Source organism: Lepus europaeus, chromosome 1, assembly GCF_033115175.1.
Source record: "Lepus europaeus isolate LE1 chromosome 1, mLepTim1.pri, whole genome shotgun sequence".
Classification (NCBI taxonomy): Eukaryota; Metazoa; Chordata; class Mammalia; order Lagomorpha; family Leporidae; genus Lepus; species Lepus europaeus.
The window spans coordinates 172,862,291-172,867,373 of record NC_084827.1 but is presented as its reverse complement, the minus strand read 5'-3'; the positions used below and the strand labels follow the sequence as shown (position 1 = coordinate 172,867,373).

The window sequence follows — 5,083 nt, the reverse complement described above, 5'->3', positions numbered from 1 at the left end:
CATTGGATGATGCACTTGTGCCCTGCCTGATGAATTTGTACATCAGGGTTTTGCATCATATCATCAGCATGCCTGTCTCCAGTGATTCTTTGTGTCCTTTAGAATCTAAGCAAAACGTATGGATTGCTGGGTGCAAACTTGAATGCATGATGTTGGAACATTAGCTACATTGGTACAGGGTCTTTTCATTATATGTCAGGGTTTTTGCAAGCTTTCTCACATTTGCAGTCTCCCCTCTGATTAGTGAAGCAGTCATTTTCTAAGAACCCTCTAAGCAGACATACCCTTTTGGAAACTACTTTTGGATGATTCCGGGGGGACTTTAAAAAGTAATATTCCTGTGCTAAAATAACCATTCATAGAATCCTGACTGGTGACAGAATAAAGAATTCAGTCATTTCTGAAGGTATTTTCTAATTGATTGTTGTGTACCTTTATTCACAAAGTATTTTGATACACTCTTTTAATTTGAAAAGGTTTTGTATTAGTAAAAACTAGGATATGGATCTCCAGTATAGGATCCTTCTAATATTTGGTTTGTATAACCTAGAATTTAGAAACAATAAACTTTTTATTATAATTCATAAAAAATCAAGCCTATAACCATGTGGAACAGAGATAAAGAGAACAGCCAGAGAGAAGTAAATGAGGAAAATAATTTTCCAGAAACTGCTCATATCGCATGGCTTTAAGTGTTTTCAATGCATATCATATTAATAAATTATATACAAACAACTTTTTGGTTCCTTATTTTATTTTCATTTTTTATCCTTATAATGTTTCTTCTTTATAAGATTTACAACAATTTGAGACAAAATTATATACACAGAAGAATGTTAAGTAGTTGTTTTAAAAATAGCTTGTTGCTTGCAAATAAGCCCTTATAATCTTATTCCCCCAAATATAATTTTATACTTTGCACTAAACCAAATAGCTTATGGTAAAACAGTATTAAATAGACAAACATAGAAAACTTACAACTGTAAATAACTTAACACAAAGCAGTTTGACTCTAATGTGGTGCTTAAACAAAGCAAATTATGATGCAATATGAATCAACTTCATTAACTGGACAAGCCCAACAAGGTATAAATCAGATAAGCGCTAGACCTTCAATGATGTGCAAATGAAATCTCCAACCCTACATAGGTTCTTTCGGTTCTTGGGCTGTGTCCAATCCTACTCCAGAATAGCATTTGTTTTTACATCTTCTTGACTCTGTTACTGTAAAGAGAAAAAGAAAAAAAGTATAAGCAAAGACAGGGTGACTGCATGATGGGAATGGTTTTGGTACCTAAAGGCTGTATCTTATGCCCTCAACATTGTCTCAGGATGCCAAGAAGTTCAGAATCTTCATGAGGAAATTGTGGTTTAGAGGGATGAACCCCACTCAGCATAACTCAGGTAATGAAAGACAGAAGCAGGATTTGACCACTTATTCCGTGTCTGCAAGTTCAGTGTCTGTGCCACACTGGGGTAAGGGCCTTCCTCCCATTGATAAAATGTTGCCACCTGGTACTCTCAATCTAAATCAGAACCATTGATCTCTCTCTAACTAATTTTTATTTTTTCAGTTTTTAACTACCAACCAAATTTCAGGTTGTCATTAAATAACATAAACAGGCATCTTTGCAACAAAAACCGGGTCATTGGTGACTATCAAATGCATGAGAAACCTGACACATCATGTGAAGATCACTAAGTTAAAATAATAATTATGATGATGATAATCTGTAAGTGGGAAAATGCAGTCTTTGTTTTCTTGGACCAACTCCAAAATCCCCTTTAAGAATTTCATAGCACTTAGGCTAAAGCATTCCAGCAAGGCTATGGTCAACCCATTGCTCACTACTGTTTATACAAATATTTAGAGAAAGCTGATTGTCAATGTTCCATACCTGACGATTCGCACAACTCTTTTCACCCATTCCATCTTTGGATCCGCACACACAGACAAATTCTTCTTTGTGTGAAGGCTGAAAACCCAGAAAATTATTTGTATTTAATGAGCTTTTAAATTATATTCTAAGGGATATGCAATGAAAATTTCATATTCTAGTTGATTATTGTATACATTAAACATTTCAGCTAATGAAGAAAAAGAAAATGTAAAAAGAAAATCCTGAGGGTTTCATGCAAGAAACAAAAGTGATTGTCTCAGACTTTTTCTGCATTGTAATAAATGATGAGACAATGGTGGGAAGATAAAGTCCCAAGATGATTGTAGAAATGTGTATGTATCTGTTTGAAAACATATATCATTGCAAAACATAATATTTTTATATTAATCAAGAATATTATACATGATAATGTAGCTAGTCTGTTTTACTTTACCTCCCTAACTTTTTTCTGGATTTCAAAACACACATCTTCCATATCCTGAGATAGCATTTTAATTGCCTGTAAATTCACCTTAGATAGTGCTTGTTGGTGTCATATCATCTTCTTTTTTGTTTGAAAAAAAAAAATCCCTAATTTTTGCTTTATTCCAATATTATTGAAAATGAACTTAGAATTAGAAATTCACAAGTATAACAAAATTATCTTTGCCACATCCTTTATTTCTGAATGAAATTCAAAAAGGCCAAAAGTTTTATAATCAAAATTGTCATCTACCCCTGATATAATTGAATGAAAAACAATTAATAGCTTACATGATAGCATTGATGTCACACGCTTCATTGGCCAGCTGCTGTGTGAAGCCCACGATAAATCTGGGACGAATTGTACATTCTGTATACCGAAGGCAGCAGTCAAAGTTACTTGCTGCTAAAAGTGAAATGAAAGGCATTGAGTCTACACGAATGACTTATCCTGTGATTGGTAGTATGGGACAACCTAAAGTTGATGATATCTAGTGAATCTGATTTACATGACAAGTAATCTGTTGTTCAGTAGAAGAGTTTCAATGTCTTTGAAACCTTTACTAGATCTTTGAGGTCCAATTTCACACAGTTTCCAGTTCTGTTAAAAATAGTTTGTATGCTGGGAAGCTCTGCTTCAATAATACGCTTTGGAAACAAGTGACGTCTCATAAGTAGAATACTTTTAGTAGGAAATCCAAATTGACGGGATTTCATGTCACTCACTATAAACACTTAAGAATATGGATATTCTCCCATCTGCTAGAAAAAAAATCTTACTAGACTACTTCCCAAATTTAGAAAATAGATCAGCTGTCAGACTCTTATCTGTTATCTGGCTACTGAGTATTAAGAAGCATGATTAGAAAGAAAAATGTGATTTACAGAAGCTACATTTTTAAAAATGCAACCTTTGGGAGCTACAACTACAGTACTTTGAAACTGTAATATTAGTTCATGGGAATTGTTAATTTTGTTTGTAAGAGTTCAACGTGTGCATTTTCAGGAATGCATCTGTTGCTAATAGTGATGCTCTCTTCAGATATAAAGCAATAACTGGATACTTTCCTGAGTTAAATTACAGCACGCTGTCGGGTCAGGGACAAACATTATCTCCTAGTTGGCAGGGCATACAGCCAAGGTCTAGTAAATACAGTGTCAGGTGCCGTGACATGCCGACGAAGGATGAGTTTTAAACTTTACTGAAGCTGTATAAATCAGAAATGGGGGTTTTCTCTACATTTTGGAGTGATCCCAATTACTGACACTATTACACAAATTCCATCACTCCCAGAAACAGGACCTTGGCTTTCTTCTGAAGTTAAGAGGTCTCTATGAGCCCGCAACTCCCTAAATCTGCAGGGATTGACAGCAAATAAAACAGCCTAATCAGCAGCAAGCAGCAGTAATCCTGTCCTCCAATCACCAATGAGCTGACATCTCCCAGGGCTCTCTTGTACAGGTCCTAAGAGGCTTCTAGCCTTTAGGGACTGTCCAGAAGAGCTCAAAGCTTAGAGGGAAATAAAATAATTCTCCCCCTGTACTAACAGAAAGAGAGACACTTACCTTCCAACTTGCTGCAGAGATGAAGTAGCAGCACTGACATCAATGCAGACAGAAGTAAAGATTTGCTACCACACGTCATTTTCAGCTCAAAGAACAGATCTGCTCAGTGCTGGGTACCCAATGCCCTGGCGGTACTCTTGTGTTCTGATAGCAACCTGGGATAGCCCTTCTTATAGCAAATATTGGGAATGTACACAGAAGGCGTGTTCTCACACGGGGTTTTCCCCACTGATCAACCTGCCGCATCATGTCATCACAAAGACAACCCACAGGGAAAACTTCCTGCCTTTCCCAGATGTTTGGAAGGTGTGAAGGTTGGGGAAAGAGGGTGGTAGCTTGAGAAGGGGAGACTCCTATCAAGTCTTTGGATTCCTGTTCAGTTTTAATTTCATCTCTTTTGCCTATGAAAATAAAGGATTAGCAGCAATACAAAGGTCAACCCAGAACAGGAGCATTCCAGTGTTCCTATTGTTACACCCTGTTTCCTTTCCATTGCCAGTCAGGCAAGGGGAGTATGAGGTGGAATGTCAGGAATACAATTGCAGGGTTGACCCTCGGCTGTCACAAAGCAGACCCTGAATTTCTAGACTAGTGTTGAGAGCAGGTGATATCCCCAGTAATGGGGGAAAATACCAGCCCCTAAGAAAGACACAAGCCACAGCTTCATCCTGTTCTGTACCAACTCTTCTGAGAAATTATATATTTACAGGCTGTAATCACTTTTGAAGCCCAGGAGAAAAAATCCTCTTCTATTTGTGATGATGCATTTACATATCTCAACACAAAGGCTTAGAAAGATTGAAGGAATAAAACCTACAGTTGTAGTTAACTAAATATCAAATAACAGTGATAATGACAATAAAGTAATGTGAATCCCTAATCTATGGTGATATAATAAGAAATGTCCACTAGACAAAAACGGGTTGAAAGTAACAGGACCTAAAAGATATACCAGGTAAACAGCAAACAAAGGAGAATAAGAGTCCCACACCCACAGTAGAGAAGATCGATTTTTAAAACAAAAAAGCATTGTAAAGACAAAGAGGGCCTAAACAATTATAAATAATTAATCTATTAATAAAAAATTATGATAATATGTACATTCAACATCAGCACCCCCAAATACACAAGCAAAAACCAACAGAATTGAAGGG

General features: G+C 36.3%; 1 protein-coding gene across 1 annotated transcript; it reads right to left on the bottom strand.

Moving 5' to 3' along the window:
- Positions 1 to 1,182: 1,182 nt before the first annotated feature.
- Positions 1,183 to 4,008, bottom strand: CCL20 (C-C motif chemokine ligand 20). The gene is made up of 4 exons (XM_062202272.1): positions 3,930 to 4,008; positions 2,655 to 2,769; positions 1,899 to 1,976; positions 1,183 to 1,224 (listed from the first exon to the last, which is right to left on the bottom strand). The coding sequence occupies exons 1-4, from the start codon at positions 4,006 to 4,008 to the stop codon at positions 1,203 to 1,205; spliced, it is 294 nt and encodes a 97-aa protein (XP_062058256.1). The 3' UTR covers positions 1,183 to 1,202.
- Between the last annotated feature and the right edge of the window lie 1,075 nt (positions 4,009 to 5,083).